A 26,343-nucleotide genomic window follows, 5' to 3' on the forward strand; every position below is an offset into this window, starting at 1 on the left:
TAGTTATTTACTAACCTGCACCATTTTGTTGTTCCTGTGATAGTTGTTGTTGTTGCCAAGCAATAATTAATCCAAAGGCAAATCAAATGCCAGCCAAAATAGACGCCGGCAGCGACGGCGACAACGAAAAAGTAAAAGCAACTGCAATAATTAATTTAAGTTGGAGAAGAACGAAAGAGTGATTGCTAAGCGCACGTGTTAATTTCACTTTTGTTTTGCTTGCTGTATTTGCGATTGCTTTTCAATGTATTTGAAATTTGCATTTATGTACATTTGTGCAATTGTGTTGAATATAAAATGCAATAAACAGTTCACTCAAGAACACAAAGGAAACGCGTTTGCTGCGGTTGTTGCGTCGCGGCCTGTGCAGTTGTTGTTGAAGTTGCAGTTGCAGTTATGTTAATGTGTTTGTTTTTGTGTGCACTTTACGCTGCTTTAACTCGAGCCTGTAACGCGTTAGATTTTTATGCGCGAAAACCAAACAGCGAACCGCACGCAACAAGAACATCGAGAACAATGTTATGTTATCGGTACTCTTGCAATGCACGTGCGAGAATTCTGTTGTCAAAACTGAACTAGTTCGATTGCCACGATTTGATAATCGAACTATAGAACTTGTTCTTCAGCATAGTTGATAAGATTTTAAGAGTGAACAACGATTTATTCACGCTTTGTCACTAACAAATTATAGAAGAAGAATACATTAAAAGCTAAAATATTTCACAACGGGTTTTCTCCTAAATTTAAAAAAACTGCAACTGTTAAATATTTGATTTTGGCGCCTAGACTTGGTACACAAAGTTTTCAATGAAAACTTTCATCAAGAGCTATACTCTTAATTGCATATTACCCACAAGATGAAGAAGTTAACTTCAAAGTATTTTTCGCATTAACATATTATATTGATTAATAGGAAGTAAATTAATGAGTAGTTCACCGACAAACGGAATCACTGAATTTTACAGCTGTCAACATTCTGTTATACAGTCGTTATACGCAAAATGCACTGTTGACTCTAACAAAGTATGTTTCCTGAGTTAGTGCTGCCACTATTCATAAATGATGATCTTAACAGAACATCTGATTGCATTTAGCAGTACCAATTGTCATTTCACCAAAAAATATCATATCAAATTGAAGTTATTATTTATTGTGAATTAATGCTTGACAGTTAAAAGACGCCAAAGCAAACATCGAAAACTTGCGTAGAATTTTAAAAATAAATAATAACAAGCACAACAGTGTGCTAACTGTATGTTAACTCGCGAACCGCTTAATCTGTATTCTTACATTTTGCACATTTTGCAACACTAATCTTAAACGCATCTAAACGTTTTCGTCTGCTTAATATTAATATTGATTTTAGCTTGAATATTTATAGAAATGCACAATGTCGGACAACGAATATGAGCGCTTTGAAATAACGGACTATGATTTGGACAACGAGTTCAATATAAATCGACCACGCCGTCGTCAAACCAAACATCAGCAAATCTACGGTAAGCAAAAGCAAACACAAAATTTGTTTGTTTTCAATTTGTTTTCTTTTTTCCTTTCCAGGCATTTGGGCCGATGACAGCGACAATGAAAGCGAGGGAGAAGCCAGCGGTCGACGTGGCGGTAGGCGTGGCCTGGGCGGCGGCGCTGCCAACAAAGCAAAGGATTACACGGCTCCCGTCAATTTCGTTGCTGGCGGCATTCAACAAGCTGGCAAACAGCCAAAGAAGAAGCAGCTGGAGGAGGGCACAAACAAAGATGAGGCTCCAGCTGGTGATTCGGAGGACAGCGACGGCAACGAGGCACGTCCATCGTTTGGGGGAAAGCAGCCGCAGCTGATGGACAACAACGAGGATTACAGCTCGGATAGCTCCGATGGTGAAGAGAATAAGAGGGAGCAGCAGCAGCAGCAGATGCGGTCCCGGAACATTGCTGGACTGCGCCACAAATCGCACATTGCAAGTGGTCGGAATGTTGGTGCCTGGGAGCAACATACGCGTGGCATTGGCGCCAAGCTGCTGCTGCAGATGGGCTATGAGCCGGGCAAGGGATTGGGAAAGGATCTGCAGGGCATCCAGCAGCCGGTGCAGGCGCATGTGCGCAAGGGAAGAGGTGCCATTGGTGCTTACGGACCGGAGACGGCGGCCAGCATTGGCGGCCAGGCAAAACCCCCGAAAGAAGACGACGACATCAAGGAGGCCAGGGAGTTCAAGGAGCAGCTGACCAAGTGGAAGAAAGTCGGCGTCGAGCCGCGTGAGAAGTCCGGCAAACAGCAGCGCTACTACTATAAATCCGTTGAGGAAGTCATTGCTAAGAGTCTCAAGGACAACCACTTGCTGCCCGTGAAGCTGGCCAAGCAGCTGGGCAATGTGCCCGTCATCGACATGACCGGACCGGAGCGACGCGTCCTCAGTGGCTACCATGCCTTGGCCCAGAGCAAGATCACGCCCGAGGAGACGCTCTACGATGAGCAGATGCCGTCGGGCGGAGGAAAAAGTTCACCGATTAGTGTGTTTAGCATGCCGGAACTGGCGCACAATATGTCGCTGCTGGTTAACCAATGTGAGCAGGAGATCATTAACATCGACAAGGAGAAGCGGGAGGGCCAGGATCTGCATGCAGCGCTGGAGCATGAGCATCAGCAGCTGCTGGAACTGGTGAGTCTGGAGCGTAATCACATGAGCACTTTGGAGCAGGTGCTCGCTCGTGTCGATCAGCTCAGCGAGAATCCGGACTTGACCATGTCACAGGCGGAGGAGCTGTTTCTCGACCTACAGCGCGACTATCCCGCCGAGTTTGAGGAGTTCGGCATGGAGGACATGGCTGGCGGCGTCATAGCACCATTGCTGCGCCGGGAACTAGCTGATTGGCAGCCGCTGGAGAAGCCCATGCAGCCGGTGGAGATGATAAAGCGTTGGCGCAACATATTGCATAAGGATGAGGATCAGGCGCCGGTATCGGTAGAGCAGCTGCAGCTGCGGCAATCGCGGAACGTTTTCGATCCATACTCCTCGCTTATCTGGGTCGGGGTGATGCCCTCGATTCGGACGAGCGCACTCAACTGGCAGCCCAAGGAGCATGCCGTGATGGCCGCTTTGCTGGACGCATGGGCGCCCGTGTTGCCCACGTGGGTGTTGGACTCGGTGCTGGAGAAACTGGTGCTGACTCGGCTGAAGATTGGCGTCCGCGATTGGGATCCGTTGACGGATACGGTGCCCATCCACATTTGGATTTTGCCCTGGCATGGACTGCTGGGTGAGAAGTTGGAGGAGTCTGTCTATCCGCAGATACGCAGCAAACTGGGTGTGGCATTGGAGGCTTGGTCACCTCAAGATCGGTCCGCCCGGGCTATGCTCACGCCGTGGCAGACGGCATTTCCCGAGGAACAATTGCTGCAGTTCCTGCTGCGTCACATTATACCCAAGCTGCAGGCGGTGCTCGCCGAGTTCATCATCAATCCGCTGCAGCAGGATTTGGAGCTGTGGCATCAGGTGTGGGAATGGCACGAACTAATACCCGCCGCCCACATGGCCCAGCTGCTCGATAAGTATTTCTTTCCACGCTGGATGCAGGTGCTCGTCATGTGGCTGAATCAGTCGCCGGACTATGCCGAAATCTCACGCTGGTATGCCGGCTGGAAGAGCATGTTCAGTGAGGCCATCTTACGCGAGCCCTGCATCAAGGAGCATCTGCGTCGCGCCCTCGACATGCTGCACCGCGCCACGGATGCGGTTCTCCAACCCACTTCGGCCCCACCACCGCCCATGCCACCAGCGCCCGCCCCTGTGTTGCTCGCCCCCGTAATGCTCATAGATGTGGCTCCGCCCGCTCAGCTGGAGTTCAAGGAGCTCGTCTCGCAGAAGTGCGCCGAACTGGGCATCATATTCGCCCCATTGCCAGGACGACGCGAATTGGGCAAACAGGTAAGCAGCTTACAAACTTCCTCAATGGGAGAACTATTCATTAATATTTTTCTTTCTTTGGTTTTGTTCAGATTTATCGAGTGGGCAAACTATTCTGTTACATCGATCGCAATGTTTGTATGCTGAGCGATAGCAGCTTTCAGAGCTGGCAACCTGTGGCCCTCAATCAACTCCTGGAGCGTGCACAAACTGGCCTCATCTAAGTGCTGCATCCATGAGATTGTTCCACCTAGTCGTAACGGCTGTTTAAGACTTATCAACGCTTGAGCGTTACCAACAAAGTTAATATGCTAAATGTGTGTTTTTATTTAGACATATCTGTATCTATATACAATATATAATAGATAGTAAATATTGATATAGATTGATATAGATAACTTGGCAGTTATCAAACAATAATAATTAATTGTAATCTACCAAAATACGAATAGGAGCTAATCTAACGTCGCAGTTCTCTGACGAAATAATCTAAACATTTAGAAATAAATATTATTTTATTTCTCTAATTATAGGTGTATAATATATGATAAAATGAACAGTGGGTCGCCTTCAAATAGTCCATGTTCAAAAATAAATTAAAACTGCATTTTTAATTTCATTATTTGCTAGCTATTTGACAAATCAAGATAATTTGAATTGAAATATTTATTTCTCTTTTTTCTAATTTTGCTTTCACATCGGTATTTTCTCAATTAATACCGCGTTATTTTAATGATATTCTTTGTACATTTGTATATATTTTTCATGTGTAATGCATGCATTAATGATTAAAGTCAACCAATTGTAGCATTATCAGCAACAAAGGAAGTTAAAATCGCAGAAATTTCATAAATCGCATGAATAATATTTTACCATGGGCATTAAGCATTAAAAACGCATACAAAAAATGATTAAAACAAATAAAATTATGTAAATGAGTAGAAATTTACAGATAGATTCAACCAACTGGTTTTATTTGTAAAGCTTAGATTATAAGATAATTAAAAATAATTGAATACTAATATGAACAACATGATAGAATTCAACTATTATCTTCTTAATGTCAAATATTTTATTAACGTATTTATAAACAATTTTATGCGAGAGATTGGTCATTGTGCTTTAGAGTCATCAGATCAACCAACTAGATAAATAATTTCAATTGTGATGGAGAAGAAAACACTTGTGCCAGCAAACTGGCCAATACAAATGCAATTGTCAATATAACCTAGACGAAACTTATTTACATAAATAAATAAATAAATAAATAAATAAATATATATATATATATATATATATATATATATATATATATATATATATATATATATATATATATATGTGTATAATTATTTGTAGAATATGCTGTACAAGTAATAAGTACATAAATTGTGAAAGTGTAATTCTCTTTTATTCCATTGTTAGATTAGACTTATCCTAAAGTTTTGATTGACGGCTGCTTATCGCAGCTCCTCCAGTACGTCTACCATATAATATTCAGTACGGTCAGTTTAGTTGCCATCCATCTTTCGTCGCTCGCGGTTCGGTTTCCGGTTTTATTATGTTGATAAAATAGTTATGAAAAAAATAACATGTTTATATGTTTATGAATTTCATGCTTAGCTATCAAATCCGAATTGTTTTCGATTCGTTTGTTGCTTAAAATAACCCCTATATTTTTTAATATATACTTAATTATCATTAACTGGAAACATAACATAATATCTCAATATTTAGACACATTGTGCGCAACCTGATAGCCATTCCCGTTGTTTTGACTTAGTTCATTTCAGTTGGGTGCACGAGTTTAGCACGTATTGGTGTTTAGTATTTCACATGGTAATGAGAGGCGAGTTGAACTGCAATTTATCATTGCAAGTGTGACAGCTTTTAAACGATCCGAAGCTAAAAACTAAAACATATATATGTCTGACACTTGAGTCGTTATTGTTGCATTCTAATTTTGCGCTCGTGTATCCAGCGATCCAGTGTTGAGCCTAAGATCAGACCAAGTGGTTCTACATCGATGGGTGTTAAGGTCAATAGACGTTTTCTGCTGCTCCTAGCACTCATCGCATTGAGTTCACTGTACCTTCTTCGAAATCTACAAGAGGCGCGGCAATTGAAATTTGCTGATGTTGCCCCTGTTACTCTTTTGGATATCACCGAACCGACCAGCATCGAAGAGCCAAAGTGGATATCGCCACGTACAGAAAAGCTGCAGCAGCTACTCAAATGCCGCAATCGTCAACTGAGTCTGCAGAAAGTGAAACATGGCGACTATTGGGTGGTTCAGAATTTGGTTGTGGGACGACTGAGTCGGGACATGGGCTGTGCCGAGTCAATCACGTACACTACAAATGGCGACTTCACATTCTTTGATAATCTGGAAACGCTCGCAGAGCGGTGAGTAAAATGTTTAATTCTTATCTATTCCCCTTGAGCATCTTCATTTTGTTTTATTTGTTTCAAGCTGGAAATATCTCGAGTTTTAACAAAAAATAAGCTGTTGATCTCTGCAATTTGTATAACCCACAGTTTTAAACATTTTATAATGAGGTTGTTAAGTGAAACTGATAGGAAAGTGAAAAATTATCTAAATTTGTTTGTTTGTGGGTGGTAAAACACTTAATTCTGAATTCAACAATGGCTACCTTCGGCACACATTTTAGAGATGAGTTAATCTGGTCATATCTAAATTATAAACTGGCGTTAAACGTGTCAGGCTAAAATTATAATATCCCCTGGGTATAAACATGTTAAATTCGTATTAGCACAAAATAGCTATTTTGATTACAACTTATTTCCTTATCAAAAAATGTCTAAAAATTTGATTTGATAACAATTATGATTTGAGATACAATTCAAGAGTCGATTGACGTCTATGTCTTTCGACCATAAGTAAATACAATTCATATCGTATGATTGGTTGCTAATCAAGCATATATTTAAATTGGCATATAAGTTAGATATAGAGTATATAATAGAGTAGAAAAGTACTCATTGATTACTGGAATAACTGCATTTCGAAGAGAGCCCAGTTAGATCTTATCGGTCTATTCGTCATATATATAAAATGAATATTCTCAATTTGCAGATGGTTTGCACCAATCAGTTTTGCGATTCACACGCCTGGCTATGATCTAAATTCGACGCTGGATGCCATTCAGTATGTGAGAAACTGTTTGCCTGGCAGCCAAATGATCAGCGATTTTGTCAGCTTTCACATTTACTTTTCCCACAATCATATGCCCGACTATGTCCCCTATGACGAGGAGGAGGCCTTGAACTGGCCCTACCAATGCGTGGAAGCCAATGGCACCCTGCTCGAACCGCCCTATAGACAGAACAGTTCCACTATGTACAAGGTGCAGGCCAAAATGACCTATCCCATTAATGTAGGTCGCAATATCGCCAGATTGGCGGCCAATACACACTTCATATTCGCCTGCGACATTGAACTATATCCGAGCTTAGGGTTTGTGGACCAATTTCTGGATATGGTGTCCCTCAACAACAGTGTGCTGGCCTTGAGGCCAGATCAGGCCCGCCGAGTCTATCCCCTTGCCGTTTTTGAGGTGAATGAGAACGAATCTGTGCCAAACGATAAATCCGAACTGTTAACGTTGTTGGGCAAGGGGAGAGCTCAGATCTTCCATGCGAAGATCTGCAAGAACTGTCACAAAGTGCCTGAATACAAAAGCTGGATAAATCGAGCCTTTAACCCCACAGATCCCCTACAACTATTTAGCAAGACGTTGCGCCAGGGCGTCTACAAATATTGGGAGCCCTTCTACGTCAGCGACAATACAGAGCCAATCTTCGATGAGCGTGTCACGTGGGAGGGACAATCCAACAAGCGAATACAGGTTGGTATTAAAATCGCAAGAAAAACCATATAAACCATAAAAACAAACAAAATGTACGCTAATTATGGTACTACTTTAAAAAAAAACCAAACAATGAAGTTATTGTAAATTGAAATGCCATAACAATCTAATCTAATCTAATGAATTTTTGTCAAATGATATGTTGTATTAATCCAGAAGGTTTTTCTTACTTAGAGTTGAGTCCATTACATTATTAAACATATTAAAAATCATTTATAGGAATTCTTGCAAATCAAATGCAGTAAAACATTTTAAAATCTGTCAATGTTTGTTAAACTTCGCTTCATCTATATTTATCGTGGCTCAAAATCGGCCTAAATAAATATTAGTTCGAGATTTATTAAAATTCTTTATATTTGCAGGGCCTCGCCATGTGCCTGTTGGGCTACGAGTATCATGTGCTGCATCCTGCCTTTCTAGTGCACAGTCCCGGCATTAAGACTTCGAAGCTAAATCCGGTGCGTCAAAAATACGCCAAGGAGATGAACCGTATAATCAAGAAAACAATTGAGCCAGAGTATCGAGTGCTCTACGGAGAGAATAAGAACTGTACTACGTGATGCAAGTGAATGCGATAGTTATTATCAAAAAAGTCAGACGGTTCCTGCGATCTCAAGTGATATAACATTTAATGTAGAATTTTAATAAAATGTACCCGTATATTTTATGTTTAAGTTGAACAATTGGTAAACGTTTATGCAGAATGCTGTTTGAGTTTGGCCTTAGCCTAAGTGTTCAGTAGTTTATCATCTTTGTCGGCTTAAACCAACAATGGCGTTGATTAACATTATATTCTTTTGAAGGCATTGTTTGCATGCTAAAAAAATGGTTGTTAAATTGATGAAATAACTTCAAATATAATTTGTGTATCGCTTGAGCCCAAATTACACTATTCCAGCTGTCTAGTGTAAGTTTAATTAAAAATCCGCCATCCTACTCAACGAATCGTGCAGAATCCTTTGCAGTTTTTGCTTGGAACCGAATGTTGCTCATGATTAGCAGCAGCGAAGATAATATGACTAAGGCAGCCATTACGAAAGCTATTTTTTGTAATAATTAATTTTGTTGTAGAATGGTTTAGCTTTCGAATTGAAAGTTCACCACTTTGCATAGAGTGGCAACGCTGTGTGGTATTCTAAAACGATAGTTTCACCACAGCTTTTTAGTCTGCAGAGAGCTTTAAGCTTTCCACCTGAAAGCATTTCGAATCTGGAATTCATATAATTCATTTATATTTATTTACAATAATAATAATAATATCAATTTTATTCAAAAGATTAGAGATTAAATTTAATTTTTTCATTCTGAACGTCATCTTTTTTTGTTAAACTTAAAAATATCTGTGTGCATCATGCAACATAATATTTTCCCTATTATTATGCTGCAAGCTATCCACTTGCCACCATTTTGGCAAATTTGCATTCGCCTTGGGCATTACATAAACAATAGTGGGATGCTCCTTCAGTTGCTGTTCTGTGTTATGGTTGAGTATGGGATTAAATGGGTCCGAGCCATAAAGCTGCTGATAACGTTTACTTCTCACAAGTGCAATGATTTGCTCGAAAGCAACCAGAGCGAACAAGTCATAAACAGTGAGAACTATGCAAAGGATATATAAGATATATATATATATAAGATAACTATATGCAATCAGTTTTCGAATAATCACATGAATAGGCAGTTGCTGAAAGGGTCAGCAGTATCAATTTTCCAAGGCTTAAAAAATGTCTGACAATCCGCAAGAAAAGTATAAAAAGCGTTATGATCTGCACAATATACACAGACTCCAAAATGGCAAGGGGCACCACAAAAAATCTTTTGAGCTGAAAATAATTAAGACAAAATGAGGAAAAGGGTATTTATTGGATCGCAATTATTACTCACTTTATAGGCACCATATGCAGCAATGATGCAGAATATGGCGTGACAAATGCTATATAGTTGGAGTGTTAGAACAACTACATCGGGATCTGTTAGATAATTTATATGAATATGAATTAAATTAGTATAAATATTATGAGAGTTTTACTTAAAGCTTACATTTATCCATCCAGAATATGACATCTCTAACCATGTAGTAGCTGGCTCTGTAACTCAAATTATTATCAAAGGCGGATATTATAGGAACCATAAAGTCAATGCCTTCGGTGGTGATCACACATAAGATAATAATGCTTTTTGCCTAAAATGTTTTTTTCTAGTTTTTATTTTATAATTTTTTAAGAACTTTAATCAAAATAATTGATACAGGTTTAGACTTATAAAAACATTTTAAATATTGAATAGTTGAATAAAATTGTGTAGGGCTGTAAAATTACTTCAATATTTATCAAACTTTCAATGCCTGTAAATGTATGTTAAAGAAACTATTTTCATATTTCTATAAATTATGTTAAAAAACAGTCATTGAGTCTATCTAAATAAATGTTTAAATAATACTGTTTAACCTGATTGACTAACTGCCACAGCTGTGACAAAACTGCAGCAATTCATTTTAGTTTCGTTTTAAGTTCGATGCGGCATTTTAATATGCAAACACAATTTTGTAAACAAACAAAATCTCATAATAAATCAGTAGTTTTCAGGTGATACAGACCAAGGCAAAGGCACTGATAATGATAACAGCCAGTCGCACTGAGGCGCAGAACATATAGGACTCCATACACAACATTCTTGCCACTTACTGAGGAATCGGCCTCGAGCGCCTTGCAACATTGTAGCGAACTCCATGACGTTCAGCTGGCGAATGAAAAATGGTTCTCATTCAGATTGCATTATGAGCACAGTTATGACAACAGTTTAGTAACGTATGCAGATAGGCATCTCTCTCTCTGGCTGTGGAACAAGTTTTTGTCCTTTATGGCCTCCATTGTGCCGTTAATTGTTCGTTTTTGTTGTCGTTGTTGTCATTGGCAATTTGTCCGACTCCGACGTGGGAGAGCCCAGCCCGGCAGTTGTTGAGTGAGTCCGGCGGGGCCAGGTTGTTGGCGCCTGAATTATGGCCAGCGATTAAAATAATATTCCACTGAATATGTTGTTTATGGAAAGCTATTTGTGCTATTGCTCAGTTCGCCTAGGCGTTCTGATTGTGGCCGGCTTGAGCATTGTAAAAAAAAACCCAAAAAATCTTGGTAGTGGTTGCATATTGTATTAAGATCAGTTTACTTTCTCCAGACCCAGTCTTTGGCGCTGAGCATATTATTATTTGTGCGTGGCATCCACATTTTCGACGGACTTATCGATTTGCTTGAAAATGACTCACAGTACAAGAGCACCTTTATAATACGGAAGTTCATCAACGGAATACACGATTGTGAGTATATAATATGTGTGATTTAACATATATCATTACACTATGCATATAATTACAGCACCCGACAATATTCTGATCTGTTTGCAAGTCATGTGTTATTCTCACATTGTGATAGCCATTTTAGGCATTGTGGGCGCAATAAAGGTGAGTACTCGATACTTGAGTTGAGTATATCCTGTAGTATGTCCTTTAGCTGAAAAAAGATCACCACTTATTGAGTGAGAAAATATCTTTCTGCTTTTATTACTTGATTATATATTGTTTAAATCTGTACTATATTTAATTGTTTCCTAGCTGCGAAAATGGTTGTTATTGCCGCTGGCAGTCGTTGAATTCATTTACTTTTTGAATATTACAATTAGTCACATTGTGCTGATGATCGTGCTCAAGAAGCAAATCAATTTGGGTCTGCTCATCATACTGACCCTGGTGGGCAGTTTCTATTGTCGTAAGTGGGCACTGTCTAAAGTGAAATACTCTTTATATGTAATTGACGATCTTTCTACAGTTTTTGCTGGCTATAACTGTATCACGTGTGTTGCCATGTTCCAAATCATAACCCTGGTGAAGAGCAACAAGTATCGTCAGCTGTATGGCGAGGATCCCTTTGACCCGATTCCGCTGAGGCGTTCCCATGGCAGTAATAATGGAGTACAACAGCTGCGAATGCTGGGCACACCCGAGGATACGGACATCGATGAGCAGAAGAGATTGGCTAAGCTGGGCCTGTGGCCACCACGCCAGCCCCAGATTATTTCAGTTATACCAATGCAGACGCCAGCTGTCAACTTGAAGTGGTGGCAGCTGCAGGCCATGGACAAGGACGATAAGCTGCAGGACTCGGCTGTCTATCGCAACTGGCAACGCGATGAGCTGCTGCGTGGAGTGGGCGGGGATGCGGAACGTAAAAATGCCATTAATCGCCGTTATGCGGACTTGCAACTTTATCAATGGCATTAGTTTGTTAGTTAAGGTTTAGATGACAATCAAACTATGCTTGTAAGGAAAATCAATGCTTAAGCAACGAACTTTTCACTGATTTTTATTTCGAAAAACTTCTCAATATTTAAACATATTTATTCATTTAAAACTTTATCCTAATCATCAAATTATGAAGTTAAAATAAGAATAAAAATACTTCAAAAGAATCTACCTTTTCCTCTTTCTTTTATTAATTCGCCTATGGAATCAGTAGGAAACATTTTTAATTTTTAATTCAATAACTTTATTTTAATATTCTACAATAGTAATTAAATTTGCAAGTTTTATTTGAAGTTCATATTTCATACAAACTAAAACCATTTTATTATTGTTGCCCATTTATTGGCATGTTTAAATGCAAACCGCAATCAGAACTTTTATAAGGCTTTACTAAAAATTTGCTGTGAATTTGGATAATACAACTGAGAATAGGAAAAGTATAAAAAAGCATCAAGCACGCTTTATCGACTTATTCAATATTCGATTTTGCTTTGCACTGCACTCAGTGGAGCTTAACAATTCAGACACCTCTTAACATTATCCCAGCCCCACTTCTTTGCCGGAGGCCACTTTGCATAAACGACAGTACAGATTATGCAACTGTCTGCGATTGTCAAGCGTCAAGTCGACAACACGCTGCACACTTTGCATATCCTGTCCAGGATGTGGCAGGGAGAGGACGAGGCTGCTGCAGGTGCGGTGGTGTGAGGGACGGAGTGAGGGTGGGGGTTGCACTCGCTTTACAAATGCCTTTTGCCTTTTGCCTTTTGCATTCCCAGCCAAATGCTCAGCTCAGTTAGATAAAAGGGTGAAACGGAAAGTTTCTGGACCATTGTGATGCCAAACGAAAAATCAAAGTGTCTAGCAATTGTGCCAGGCACTTGGCGGCGGGTGCATTGAAGCAAAAGTCAGCACAGATATATATATATATATATATATATATATATATAGAGAACGAGAGAGAAACGGAAAGATATGGAGAAAGAGAGAATGTGAGTCAGTTTCAGTGTTTGCCTGCGTCCGCCATACCCAAATGCATTCGACGACTCCCGTACAAAACTCTGGTCACATCGTCGACCTCCAGAGATTCGAGCTGTATGTTGACAGTTGCCGTTACTCTGTTGCACTACTGCCAACTTGCACACTAATTTAATTAAAACTTTTTGGCAACCAAAAAAACAAAAGTCTATCAGTTGAGCCAGTCAACTATTTTAGTCATTTGAGATTCAAAAGTGGGCCAGCAAATAATTGTTTTGTATGGGCCTTCGACAAAGTTCGCAATTCTATTATGCATAATAAATTAATTTAATTTTCATAAGTCTATGAATACTATTAGTTGGCAACATGAAGTTTCAAACGAGCTCAGTGAACAATAAAATAATAAAATACAGCGAGCATAAAACTTTATAAGCCCAAAATATTAAACTTGATTAAAAGTATGCCAAATTAATAGTGCATTTTTATATTAAATATCAATAATGAATATTACTTAACGCTTATAGATTGATTTGAAAGATGCGAAAGAAAAAATAGAGTTTCAAGCAAACCCACAATTTTGGCCAATCTCTTTTAATAAATATCTTTATCATTAAATACCGTAACGACTGCAATCAAAAGTCAATGCCACTTTGTTAGCGATTGTTTGCCCATTTCCGGAACACTGGGAGAACACACGTAAAACGGTACGTGTCGTTGATTATCTGCCGTGTGCTTAGCACCGGATTAGCCTGCCAAAAAAACGAGTCGAGCCTTTGCCAACAGACCCAGTCTCCGCCACCGCCTCCGCCTCCGCCTCTGCCTCTGCCTCCTTCTCCGTCACCGTCTCCGTCGTGGTTGGCACGTGGCGAAGTGTGACGTTCACTTGGTTAGCTTTGGGGGCAACAAGTGGATGTGGTAGATATGGTTAGATATGGTTTGATGTACGAAGCAAAGTAGTAGCCAAGTTCGCGACTGCTGCCAGTGGGTTAAGGTGTCTACAGGCCCAGCTGTGTAGACACGACATTTTCTGTAGCTCCCGCGCTGGATTTTAATTCAATGTACGTGTGTGTGCATGGCTCGAAGGGATTTAGCAAGTGCATTACATTATAATCTCAAAATTAGATATAATTAATTATGTATATAACAGACAGATGGCATCATTACCCAACTACCCACACTGTTCGAGGCTGACAGTTCTAAACTACATCCGTCTTATTTACTTTTTTTAAACTTATGCAGATTATTGGCCTAACAATTTTACTCACTCACGAAATTTAAAGTATTTTGTATTTTTTCACACTTTACATTTATTTGTCGAAGTAATTAAAGAAACTTATGCCAGGTTTTTTTCTTCACATAACGCAGTAATATACTAAAATATGTGAGCCAACTGCTAGGGGATAGTAAAGATTACAATTCAGTGCAGAAGTAGCGAGCTCAATCCTCAAATGGTGGGCAGGTGATGCTCGGTGCGATGCAGCATCGCTGCATTCTTATTTAGTGGCTGTAGCTTCACATAGTCCTGATGCGTATGATGATGATGATGCTGTGTGCTCGGCAGCAGCGGCAAGGAGGTGTTTGAAGTCTGCTGGCCAAAAAGGACAAAATTATTACAGAAATGAAGTACACTCATTAAATAATATTTTTAATGAAGATTACCAAATATTTGCTTAACTTTGCCAAAAAAATAAACCCAATTAGGAATTAAGATTGCTTAATTTTCATAGTTGAAGTTCGTATTTTTATATTTTGAAAACAGAACCCTAGTTTTTAAACAAAAGTATCATTAAAATATACCATTATTTGTTTGCCTTTACTTCTCTAAGACATTTGCTATTTTCTATAACTGTCTTTGACAATTTCTCTTGTGGTCTTTTAATTTTTTTCAAATTTGAAAAAATGTTCTTCTTGAAGTTCCGTATAAAATACAGAAAAAATATTTTATGGAATTATATTAAACTAATAATATTCATATTGGACTTTTTACGCTAATGCTCTCAGCATTTTATTTCCATTTTATGGAACTTTTTTTGGTCGGGTTGACTTTTTTATACCTTAGATAAGTAGTTGTCAGAAACGGAAACATATTCAAAGAGAGACATTGTGATGAATCCAAAAGCAACATGCTATGAGATGTATACGGAAAAAAGCAAGTGATATAAATCTGTTTGGCCTACTGGGAATAGCTTTATGAAATCCAGCTTTGAACCTCGCATTAATTTGATGCCTGGGCATATTTCACAGTGAGTGTAAGCTGTCCTTTGCTCACCTTTGATTTATCACGCGTTGCGGCGATGGCCGCCGCCTGCGCCGTGCCCGTTTGAAGCTGTTGGGCGGCAGTGGCCAGCATGAACTGTTGGGAGGCCAATTGCTGTTGGCGTAGTGTGGCCGCCTCTAGGCTGTTGATGTGGTCCAGCTCGCGCTGTTTGGCTATGTAATCATCGAAGTAGGAGTGCTTAATCAGCTTGTCGCAGGACCAACGCTTCGAGGGATCCTTGTCCAGGCACTTCTTTAGCACATCGATGGTTAGCGGATTTTGCAGTGCTTTGCCCGGCATTTTGTCCTCTAGTGGCTCCAGCGTCGGAGGCACTGGCAGCGTTATGCCCTTAAAGTACTCATTCTGTCCAAAAATTTGTATATGTCGCGGCAGCAAATCACCCAGAGACTTGCGTATCAAATACAATTGATCCACATCACTGCGTCCCGGCCACAGCGCCTCGCCGCGCACCAGTTCCGCAAAGAGGCAGCCAATCGCCCACACATCCACCGGCGTGCCATACTGTGTGTCGCCGACGAGGAGTTCCGGTGCCCGATACCAGCGTGTCGCCACATAGTCTGTATAATTCTCGCCCGGACTAAGCATTCGCGCAAAGCCAAAGTCACAGAGCTTCACTTGACCCTGGGCCGTCAGCAGAATATTCTCTGGCTTAATGTCGCGATGCAGGCAGCCCTGCTTATGGCAATATGCCACGCCCAGCAGCGTCTGATAGCAAATCTGCTTGGTCAGTGGCTCCGGGCAGCCCTGTGGATGTCGTTCCAATTCATGCAGCACCGTCAGCTCACAGAACTCAAAGACCAGATGCAGGCGGCGCTTGCGTCGAAACACTTCCAACAACGACACCAGATTCGGGTGCTTCAGGTTCTACAAAATTGAAGTAAAATGGTTGGTTAATATTATTGTATATGTTAAGCTGAAAAAACAAATTAATATTCGACTAACTTATATCTTGCACATGTATAAGATATAAATGTATTAAATAAATTCAATTATTTTGTAAGGCATCTGACAATTTAAAGCACTTCATCTTACCTTCAGCAGCCTTATCTCTCGCAATGCTATTTTACGTATGGCCGGATCGTCCTCAGATTCGACAAATCTTTTAACCGCAACTAAGGCGCCAGTTTCTCGATCTCGACATTTGTAGACGACGCCATATGAGCCCTCGCCCAGTCGACTGAGCTTCTCATAACGATCCATTTTGCTGCTACCTTGTGGTCTGAAAGTGTTTCAATGAGTAATACTTTAATATATTTTTCAACCTGCACATGTGCATAAGGTTCAGATTTAGATAAATATACATTTAGCTGTGAATTTTACCTTAGACTCAAACATTGACCACGTTTGATGTTTGCACGACGCATTGCTTTGCATTGAGCACATAGAATGTTTATGATGCTATTTGTTTGACACGAACACATGAGAGATCTCAATCACATATATATATATGTATATATGGGAATCGGGTATACATATATAAATGTATATGTCATTTGAATGAGCGGTGATCTTTTGATGTTGTTTACTATATATATGTACAGACTTTGATTTTATTCTTTTGTAATTTTATTTGATGTCCAAAAGTTGATTTTTGTTTAACGGATTTGATTAGTTGTGCTTGTTATTTGATGGGTTTCTTTTTGCAACGAAAACGAATGAGATTAGAAAAGTTTTCATGAGTTATTTCAATGCAAGTGATGCCTTTGTTAAGCATAAAAAGAATGAAAAAGACTACAGATATTAATAATAAATAAAGAATGTGTTTGAATACTAAAATATGGAAAATTTCTATGATACGAGAGATATATGATAAGAGAGTTTTAAGCTAATAATTAAATTTTAATCTATTAGTTTCCTTAACTTATTGTGTACCGCACCCATTAAATTAGAGAATTGTATTGAATATGCATCTTAATTTATTATTTTTCCTTTAAAATTAACTTTCAATGAGAGTAAACTGCAATTCTCCTACTTTTCAGTGTATATCCCAATCGAGCACAATAATTTAATTTGTATTTTTATTTGAAACTGATTTTTTCAGTAGCATTAAATGTACGAGTTAAAATTGAATTGAATTTTATGTTTTTCGATTTTCATCTCAAAAGTTAATGATCGAAATTATAATTTTAATTATTAATTTAAATAGAAATTGTTGTAATTGATTTCATAAAATTCAAGTGAACAAACTGGATGAACGAATCTTAATCATAATTATAAAGTCATTTTTGGCTCCCAAATAATCAATAACAGTAATATTCTATATTGCTTTGCAGATATTGCACCCCACTAATGAGTTCTCTTCCCACAAAACAAACAAAAAAGAAAAAAAAAATAGGAAGTAAACTAAAATCGATTTTTCATAGTTTGAATGCGTGTCCTTTTCAGACAATTTGTGGCTCTGTGATTTTGGCTGATGTTTAGCGAGTGATAAGCTTACAGGCAATATGTTCTGCCATTTCAATGTCATGCATAGGTAACTGAACTTTTGGGGGGAAGGTTGGAAGGAAACCGAGTGCAGGACACGAGCCACTTACATGTGTGCAGGTCGTAAACACACAAAATGCAATTAAATTAAATATTCATGTGCGGCTACAAGGTCTAAGTGCAAATCAAATTGGTAAATGGATGTGGGGCGGGTGGGAGTAGAAAACTCAGCAAAAAGCAGAAGGATTAACGTTGAGGAGCTGTCCAACTGAGCACTTACCTAGTAGGTATCCATCTGGCTATAATCTGACGTATGTGCCACTACGGTATTTAAATGGATTGGCGTACATATACATATGTGGATATGTATGTTTGGAATGATGCAATGTATGTACATATGCAAATTGTAATGATGAAAAGCACAAGATTAGCACCAACAAATCGTTTGTTTAAAGAGTAGCTGAATACACACCATGCGCTAAATAACTTGGTAATTAATTGGAATACCGATCAATATGTGTTCTAAGATTCTAAGCAGGTTCCAGCTAAAGGTCGTCAGACGCGTGCGACCTGTACGAGAGCCGTTTGTTTGACTGACAACCAGCGACTGATTTCCCGGACTTTTGGCCCGACCTGAACTCCCTCCGCCCGCTAATCCCCGCCCAGCCCTTGTCGTTGTCTGGCGTCCGACCGAACGTCCCAAACCGAGAACCAATGTCATAGCAATGCGACCAAAGTTAACAAAGCAAAAACCACAACACAAAAGCTAACCATGCGCAGTGCTCTGAAGTTTTTCAAGAAGTTTCATGTTTCATGTAGAACATCTAGCTTCCTTAGCTCCCCTTTGAGTTCTGAGTTCTGAGTTCTGAGCAGTGTGTGCTCTATGGTTTGTTGTGTTTGTTTTTGTTGTTGGTATTGTTGTTTGGTGGCTCACAACGTTGAACAGTGGGCAAATCGGAGTTCATTCTTGATCAAATTATAGCTTTTAATTCAAAGATATTTAATGTGCTGTCAAATTTATATACATTACAAAACAGAATCGACAACAATCCATGGTATATATATATATATATAGACGGACAGACAAATTTAGGCCTCTAATTTTTATTATTGTATAAAATGTTCAATAAATTAAAATAAAAATATGATTGGATTTAGCAACATCGAACAACTCTCCATTTTGTCCTTTTGTCGTTTTTTACAAACACCTTTATAGGTAATATTAAGATTTTGTTTTTGCCCAGAGTGACCATTGTGCACTGAATAAACAGTCAACGACTGTCGACGACGACTACCGGAAAGAATTTGAGGCGTAGTTTTTTCTTTGCCTTTTGAGGTTACCTGGTAGTTTCTGGCGAAACGGGAACTGTGGGCGTTGTGGCCCTGTCGCCTTTCAAACTGTGCTACAAAAGGAACTCGTGAGCTGAGTCAAGGAAAGGGTAGCTCTATCTTGAACTAGGGAAGACAGTCAAACTGGTGCAGCAGTGCAATCGGCTTGGCTGAGTAGAATGGGAGGTTGGGTTTGGCTTATCCATGACACTATAACTTATTAATGTCTAGCATTTTGTAGAGCAATTATGGCACACTTCACTGGGATATTACGATTCAAAATATGAATAAATTGCTGTTGACTTGGTTGCCTGCAGGTGCCTAATTGTGAGATTTTAATATTTAATGAAGTCTAATTAAGCGAGTTTTCACTTATCAACTTCTCAGCACTTATTTTGTAATTAAAACAATGTCAAGTGTTATTCTTATTTAATTTAACTCTTATCGGTATCGATTTAATGGTCTGATTAAAATACTTAGGACTCCTTATATTGTATTGTCGATAGATTTAATATTTTACTTTTATTAAAACAGATCCAACTGAAAGTCAGAAATGAAAATTTAATAAACAGTTTTGTTGTGATTAATTGCACCTTAAATATAAATAATAATATAATATACTTGCTTTAACACAAAAAAGTTTATACACTATAGAAAACTATATATACAATTTGTGCTGCAATACATTTAAATATTCAAACTTCAAATGAAATATTTTGATATATAATGGAGTTGAGTCTATAGAAGAAGTTATACTCAGGCTTACCTCCGCAGCGAAAACAACTTGGATATCTCAAACATTTTCATTATGAAAGTCGTAATATATAGATATTATTTTGATTGCTTTATCACCTCCGAAACTTCAGTAATAACAATAAAGATACCGAGCAGCGACAACGCTAGCAAATAAAAGTGGAGCGCAAGACGATGTCGAAACGTCAAGTGCCGGCAACCTACTGAAGTTTCTTTTGGCCAGGAACAGGACTTTAGCAGGGCCACCTAAATGGCCAGCAAGTCAACACGCCAAGCCACAGCCACAGGCTTTGGCGATAAAGTCAAAATGGCCGCTCAACTTGCTTGCATCTGCGGACATTGCAGAAATGTGTGTGTGTGTGTGTGTGTGTGATTGTATATGTGTATGTGTGTGTGTCGCATTGGACATTGGCTGTTTGGTTTCCGGTTTGTTTCATTTGATATTGTTTCGAACCGTCTGTGATGAGGTTGCGTGTTGCATTAAATATGAATCGAATATACTCAAAAATGCATTGAAATCCGAGCTGGAATTACTAGCAATTGTCACGCATACGCCTCGTTGTACCATCGCACAAAGAGCCCTGACAGACACACAATTGGCCTCAAAACAATGAATACTCTGACCAACACCTTTTAATTCCAATAGCCATTTCCTCTAATTGCTCGCACTAATTTCGCCAATATGGTGACGGCTTTTGACCTTTTTGTTTCTGGCCAATTGGCAAGGGGATTTGTACAGTTGTTAGCGCCATTCAATTTGCATAATTATATTCGCAATTGTAGTGCTTTCATTGGGGCTCTCTTCAATTGTGTGGCTATTTTTGAAACGGTTTGTTTACCACACAGCCCTTGCTTTGATTTTTCCTACATTATTCATGTAATTGTAGTCGTTTTCATGCCTCTTAATTATATTCTTCACGGCTCGGGTCTTACATGCACGTTAACGTTAACTACAATACTCTCCTATCCGATATTTATTCTTTTGTGCCGCGAGAGAGTTTTGGGCATATTGTTGGCTTGAGTCGGGTTCAATAGTCGACACTTGCCGGGGGCTGTTCAACTTTTGGTCAAGTGGGTTGGCAAACCCATTGTTGTACATATTATTGATTGTGTACGTGTTTTACCAACTGCTCCGGTTTTAAGTGTTTGCGAGAATCGACAGGCAGTCCGAGTGCAAAGTTTGCAAAATTAAGTAATAGTCTGCTGAACATTAAGAGAGCTCATTTTTGGTCATTTTAATTATGTTGTGTGTATGTTAGCAAGTGAGAGCTAACCGACTGAACAATACTCTGATCCTAGTCTAAAAATAGCTGAAAGGAGAGTTCAAATATTGACTCTAAGAATAAGACTTTGAGAAGTGGAACGACTTTATCGAAAAAAAGCTTACTAAAAAAATGAGATAGTATTATCTTACCTAATATTATAATATATACTTTGAGCAAGAATCATAGTTTGACTTTGACTTTAATGCTGAATTTCAAGTTGAAACGCGATTCTAACTCGAAGTTTATTTTAAAATTAGACCAACAGAGAGTGCTTATAGGACGGGTTAAAATATTCCAGAGCCGTAACTTTGTCAAATCTGATTTTCAGATTTTTGGCTATAGTTTTACCTCCTCTGAGCATGTCTCTAATTAATGGCTTACATAACACATGAACCTAGAACAATGCCTAAGCCGACTGACCTTTTCAACTTAAGCATTTGCATTGTGCTAAAAACAGCGAATATGGCTTATAAATACTTCTCCCAACGAACAACTTTTGCTGCCCAAGTGTCTCAAATTGTTGTGCGAAAATAGAAATGAATATGCCAGGCAAAACTTTAGCACTCTGCAAATTTGGTAACCCAATCGCTGAAGAGCGGCAACGTTGCGTTCCATGGGCGCAAATATGTAAAAGCGAGTTGGTTAAGCGGGGTTGTGGGATTCTAGTGGGGATGTGGCCTTGTTCGCTGAATACACGGAGTGAGAGTGCGATAAATAACAAGCTATTAATGCCAAATGTGCAGCGAGCACACGCACGGCTGTAAAAAGCATTGCATACTTACGGTCTGCAGACAACTTACGGGCTGCGTAACAAAGGCCAAGGCCAATGCACATACAAACTACAAACAGGACTAAATGTCATTCGGGCAAAAGTTTTTCTTGCGTTTTTTTTTTGCGTTTTTTGTTGGTTTTTTTTGCACATTTTTCACTTTCAGCTGCTGGCACCAAAGTTAAAACGAAACTAATTACGGACGAGCTTGCCGCAAAGGCGAAAGTTTTACTCGATACGATATGAACTTCGACCTACCTGTGCTGCCTAGCATTTATAGTTGGCTCATTGCACACTTGTATCTTTTGTATGAGACGATAGAGAAATGAGTCGTGAAACGCTTGCGGGAAATAATAATTGTGAAACATTTCACACGGCCAACAGACACGTTTGCACCGCAACAGCGAAAAATGTAGACTACGCCATTTCTCAATCTATTTTATCGATATATGCTTTAAAATGCATTGGACATGATGCATATTTAATGCACGACTTGCCATTTTCCATGAGTCAACTTGCCCTCAGCCCCCGTTGAAACCGGCCCAGGTGTTTGCCGCTTTGACTGTGACGAGTTTCGTGCTGGCAGCGTCGCCAGTTCCCTTCCATCGTCTTTCTTTTTTTTTAATGCTTTTTCTAAGTTTGTTTTTTTTTTTTTTTTGGGGTCAGTAAACAGCTGCTACATGGGAATGAACAGAAAGGGGCGCATGCAAATGAGTCAGGCAGCTAAAGTAGCTAGCTGCACATGCAGAGAGCGAGAGTTGTGATGGCAGTCAAAAAGATTCAAGGAAAACACGGCACATGCAAAATGAAGCTCATAAATGTCCAAACCAAAGGCAGCTATGCAGTTGATCCAGGGGCTGAGCAAGGGGAGAGCTCAGTAGTTGCGCTGAAAGACCCAATATACAAGTGATGTACAGAGTTTGGGGCAAATGTGCAATTGCTTTGCGACTGAATTCGAAAAGCATGGCGTGAATAGAATGAGCAAAAAACTAGCTACATTGCGAGCTATTCTAAAATGAACTTACAACATATACATACATATATGTGTATTAAATTAAATTATATACATTTAAAATATTTTGTCGAGTTGATTTTCTCCAATCAGTGTGACACGTGAGAAATGAGTTTCAACAAAATTGCGAAACAAATTAACTTATATTGTATTTGACTTTTAATACAGGTAGCTTTGCTGAGATACTAGCCGATAATGGCTTTATTGTAGTAGCTATTGGTGCTGATTATGAATAAATATATGTTATGGGGCCCAATTCCTCATTGCGTAATATTACTCAAAATAAGAATACCTTTCGGCATTGATTTACCATTTTAAGTAGCAATTGATTAATTGAATTATAACATGTTAATATGGTCTAATATGTTAACCAGAAATTATATATTATTTCCCATCAGACGAATGCATCAATTTTCCAATCGGACAGCCTGTCAGGCAAATCGAACATGCTCGTGACAAAACTTATTCTTCACAATTCAACTAGCTGCCAATACTGACAGCAAAATGAGCATCACGAAAACCAACAAACCTTGCTATTAACCAACCAACCAATCGCACAAACCCTATCAGCGAAACTCAGTCCAAACCCGCAAATAACTGCAATCAAATTGAAATTCAATCAAACAAAATATTTGCAAAAAGAAAAAAAAAATAATAGAAAAAATGGCGAAAAAATACACAGACATCAAAATTGCATTGATATGCGGCCATCGCTTTGTTTGTTTTTGTTTGGTTTCTTCACTGCCCATGCCATCCGAAGGATCCGTCATAGAATTGTGAGACTCCAACATGGACCCGACAACGACTGACAGCCAGACAACCAGCTCAAATGGAATATTGCATACTTATTGGCAGCGGTAGCGGATGATTTAGCGGTTTTTAATGCTTCTTCCTCAGCCAGAGAGGCATCCGGGTGGAACCGGGTGAAACTGGGTGAAACCTTTGCGCACATGTCAACGTCATTTGCGCGTCTGCATGGAAACTGCGAGCAAAAATATGGAAAATATATTTTCCCTGCTGCCTGTGCCGTTGGTTCTGCACTTTTTCTACTTATACCTTCAGCACATTACTGTGCAGTAAAAAGGGTGTAATGAAGATGTACAAAAGTATGTAACAGACAGAACGAAGCACCTCCAATTCCATTTGTACAAAATCTCAGAGACTAGAAGAGCTAGAGACTTTAATTTTGGAAAGTAAGTTCTTGTATTTCCCTAACATGAAAACGATTTGATTACAGATGGCTTTAAGAACTATCATTTTAACAATTTATCCATGGTAAGTTGATACCTTGAAATAGTTTTGATCATCTCTGCAAGTTGAAGCAGAAACTCGGGAGAAAATCGATTACAAATATTTACCCTATTGTTCATATGCAACTTGTGAAATAACTTGGTATTTTCGCAGGGTATTTGCTAGGTGAGCTGTCTCTCAACCAGGGAGTCCAACATGTTTGTCTTCTTTGGTGACTATGTAATTGAAAGCACTTTGAGGAGTCAGCTCAACGAGAAGTTGAATGCCAAACGTCAAATATTTGAAGTAATTTTCGGCGAAACCAAAGTCTAAGATGAAATACTTTGCATATTTTGAATACAATTGTAATGCATACTTGGAGTATCATATGTGATCATTGAAATTGATACAGATTATGTTATTTAATATGGTAAGTTGAATTTGTAATCAATATACTATTTAAAGTATCTGTACATTACTTTTTGTATATAAATTTAATGCACTTAATTCATTTTCACTGGCATATCTGAAATTACTATTTCTATTGTATGGGTTACGCCTATATATGCCAACAACTGAACTTTTAAATACATTCATAAATACATAAATTCAAAATAGCTAGCCTCATATCCGGAACTCTGCAAATAGTCAAAAAGAAGCAGTTCAAAGCTCTGCAAAAAAGCAATATGCAAAGTAAGGTATTTTTGCCGAACATATGTACACATATCAGTATTCTCCAAGGTTTATTCAAATGAACATCCATATTATTCAGAAAATAACTTGTTCGCTTGAATTTTCAGAGTCAAGGAAACTTTTGCCTGAAAGTCAACTGTCTGAGGTTATAGCTAAACAATATCAGGGACAATTATGCCGTAATGGCAAATTATCTAAGCGTCAATCTTAAAGTTAAACGACGACATCAAGTTCAAGTCAAACATTCAAAGGAATCAATATCGTTTATCATAATTGAAAGTTAAACTTGTTGAATTACAATTCAGTGACTTACCTTCTGGGCAGAAGTGGAAGATGATTACCAAACAGCCATAGACGTTTCTCTCCAAACCATTTGTCCATAGACCCTTTGGTGTATACAGCGTAAAGTTGTCTTTGAAATAGTCGTTGATTTGTATTTGTCTGTTTAAACCCAAATTCGCAATTACTTTTGCCACATTTTAGATAAGTTTCATTTAGTTATCGCGCATTTAAGTTTTGTTGTATTTTATTTTATGTGTCTTGTGTTAACACGCGTGTTTGTGAAATTACGCGGCAAAACTGTTCGTCGGTCCACTGAGAAATGTTAACAAAGTTTGTTTATAGTAAACCGGAGCCGTAACCGTAGCCGGAATTTTAGTGCGGCATTGAAAACGCCGACAAGAACAACAACGATAAGGGGGCTGAGGTTTGTTGGGGTGTCAGCGACGGTTGACATTGGCAACGCTTCGTCTTTGGGGAGGGTTAGCCCCTCTTTCTGTTCCTGTGGCTGTTGTTGCTGCTGTTGTCGTAGATGTTATTGTAGCTGTTGCTTTTTCTGTATTTAAGTTATTAATAGTGTTGTTATAGTTGTAGTTTGCTTGGGTTGTTTGTGTTTTGCGTTGTCAATCCATTGTCATTAAAAACAAACAACATTTGCCGAACATGTGCACAGAAGTTTATGCCTTGATTTGGCGTTGCCCAGCAAATTATTTTGGAATATTCATAATAATTTTATGACCCAGAGTTGGGTGAGAGACCGCGTTGGTATATATATATATATAGTGTGTGTGTATTGCCATAGAAATGGGCGACATTCAGAAGTGATTTTAATGCGCTTTAAATGAGAACAGATGAGGATATTACAATCATTTTTATTAGTAGAACATTTGCCCGATATGTGTGTCTGATTTCGGGTTGCCCAATGCATATTGTGTTCAAACATTTGGCCTAATTAACTTCTCATGATATCCCCAAAAGTACTAGCCATTATTCAGAGGTGTCGTAAAACGAACCAGATTTAATCACCAAGGTCAAACAAATAATTATTCAAATAGTATTATATGCAAGGTCAAACCAGTTTACATTATTAGTAATTATAATTAGAGCTCACGTATATAAAATTAGGTAATTACAATTAATTTATTTAAGAATTTGATTTTAAGTTGAGGAAAACTATTTCGGAATAAGATATAAATCTGTTAATAGTTTTGACAAGCATGCATCAAAGTCACGAATGCATATAAAATAAA

At 38.8% G+C, this 26,343-nt stretch overlaps 6 protein-coding genes across 8 annotated transcripts in view; 3 read left to right on the forward strand and 3 right to left on the reverse strand.

The window, feature by feature from the left end:
• The window catches only part of LOC6561715 (neuroguidin), a 49,086-nt gene extending 48,569 nt beyond the window's left edge, over positions 1-517 (reverse strand). Inside the window, exon 1 of the mRNA XM_032735686.2 lies at positions 16-517. Within this exon, the coding sequence (XP_032591577.1) occupies positions 16-24 (9 nt within the window). The 5' untranslated portion in view covers positions 25-517. The remainder of the gene's footprint in view (positions 1-15) is intronic.
• Positions 518-1,358: 841 nt separating this feature from the next.
• LOC6562624 (septin-interacting protein 1) lies at positions 1,359-4,490 on the forward strand. Its single transcript, XM_001988172.2, has 3 exons — positions 1,359-1,499; positions 1,561-3,920; positions 3,992-4,490. Exons 1-3 carry the CDS (start codon positions 1,391-1,393, stop codon positions 4,121-4,123), a joined length of 2,601 nt encoding a protein of 866 aa, XP_001988208.1. The 5' UTR covers positions 1,359-1,390; the 3' UTR covers positions 4,124-4,490.
• A 922-nt stretch (positions 4,491-5,412) lies between these two features.
• On the forward strand, positions 5,413-8,463 carry LOC6562939 (beta-1,4-glucuronyltransferase 1). Its single transcript, XM_001988171.2, has 3 exons — positions 5,413-6,305; positions 6,997-7,768; positions 8,152-8,463. Exons 1-3 carry the CDS (start codon positions 5,926-5,928, stop codon positions 8,347-8,349), a joined length of 1,350 nt encoding a protein of 449 aa, XP_001988207.1. The 5' UTR covers positions 5,413-5,925; the 3' UTR covers positions 8,350-8,463.
• A 656-nt stretch (positions 8,464-9,119) lies between these two features.
• On the reverse strand, positions 9,120-9,863 carry LOC116805223. Its single transcript, XM_032735788.1, has 4 exons — positions 9,830-9,863; positions 9,674-9,759; positions 9,459-9,612; positions 9,120-9,388 (listed from the first exon to the last, which is right to left on the reverse strand). Exons 1-4 carry the CDS (start codon positions 9,861-9,863, stop codon positions 9,120-9,122), a joined length of 543 nt encoding a protein of 180 aa, XP_032591679.1.
• A 957-nt stretch (positions 9,864-10,820) lies between these two features.
• Positions 10,821-12,119, forward strand: LOC6562938. Its single transcript, XM_001988170.2, has 5 exons — positions 10,821-10,895; positions 10,964-11,102; positions 11,161-11,246; positions 11,397-11,550; positions 11,611-12,119. Exons 1-5 carry the CDS (start codon positions 10,821-10,823, stop codon positions 12,060-12,062), a joined length of 906 nt encoding a protein of 301 aa, XP_001988206.2. The 3' UTR covers positions 12,063-12,119.
• Positions 12,120-14,343: 2,224 nt separating this feature from the next.
• Positions 14,344-25,412, reverse strand: LOC6562503 (cyclin-dependent kinase-like 1). Of its 3 annotated transcripts, none has more exons than XM_032736545.1 (4): positions 25,128-25,412; positions 16,372-16,558; positions 15,331-16,203; positions 14,344-14,646 (listed from the first exon to the last, which is right to left on the reverse strand). In XM_032736545.1, exons 1-4 carry the CDS (start codon positions 25,193-25,195, stop codon positions 14,506-14,508), a joined length of 1,269 nt encoding a protein of 422 aa, XP_032592436.1. In that variant the 5' UTR covers positions 25,196-25,412; the 3' UTR covers positions 14,344-14,505. The 3 variants fall into 3 exon arrangements, with proteins under 3 accessions (XP_032592436.1, XP_032592431.1, XP_032592434.1); XM_032736540.1 differs by lacking the exon at positions 25,128-25,412 and adding an exon at positions 22,138-22,299; XM_032736543.1 differs by lacking the exon at positions 25,128-25,412 and adding an exon at positions 16,660-16,775.
• Positions 25,413-26,343: the final 931 nt, after the last annotated feature.

The sequence above is a fragment of the Drosophila grimshawi genome, unplaced genomic scaffold (genome assembly GCF_018153295.1).
Source record: "Drosophila grimshawi isolate 15287-2541.00 unplaced genomic scaffold, ASM1815329v1 contig_1377, whole genome shotgun sequence".
In the NCBI taxonomy this organism is placed as follows: domain Eukaryota; kingdom Metazoa; phylum Arthropoda; class Insecta; order Diptera; family Drosophilidae; genus Drosophila; species Drosophila grimshawi.